The 235-nt window shown below is 47.7% G+C and overlaps 1 protein-coding gene across 1 annotated transcript; it reads right to left on the bottom strand.

The window, feature by feature from the left end:
* Positions 1–4: 4 nt before the first annotated feature.
* Positions 5–232, bottom strand: LOC108254508 (the record flags this gene model as incomplete). Its single annotated transcript, XM_017449483.1, has 1 exon — positions 5–232. A coding segment is annotated over one exon (228 nt), but the record flags the coding sequence as incomplete, so codon positions are not given.
* Positions 233–235: the final 3 nt, after the last annotated feature.

The raw sequence follows: 235 nt of genomic DNA, 5'->3' as shown, positions 1-235 counted from the left end.
ATTTCAGCAGTTTTCTTACCTGGTGTATCGAATGCGAGTACTTCATGAGTAGAGGGGCCACCGTGTACTCCTCATCTACATTCAGCTGCTTCCTCAATTGTGTAAACTGGAATAGCACATCCTTGTCATACTCCACTCTTCTCTGCAGTATTGTCAACAGGATGGCCATCGACTTGTTCTCCAGCACGGGTTCTATCACGTTCAGCAGCGTCTTGTTCTTGATGAGCCGCTCCTG

Source organism: Diaphorina citri, unplaced genomic scaffold (genome assembly GCF_000475195.1).
Source record: "Diaphorina citri unplaced genomic scaffold, Diaci psyllid genome assembly version 1.1 scaffold142804, whole genome shotgun sequence".
Lineage (NCBI taxonomy): Eukaryota > Metazoa > Arthropoda > Insecta > Hemiptera > Psyllidae > Diaphorina > Diaphorina citri.
The sequence above is the reverse complement of the archived record's forward strand: the minus strand, read 5'-3'. Positions and strand labels throughout refer to the sequence as shown.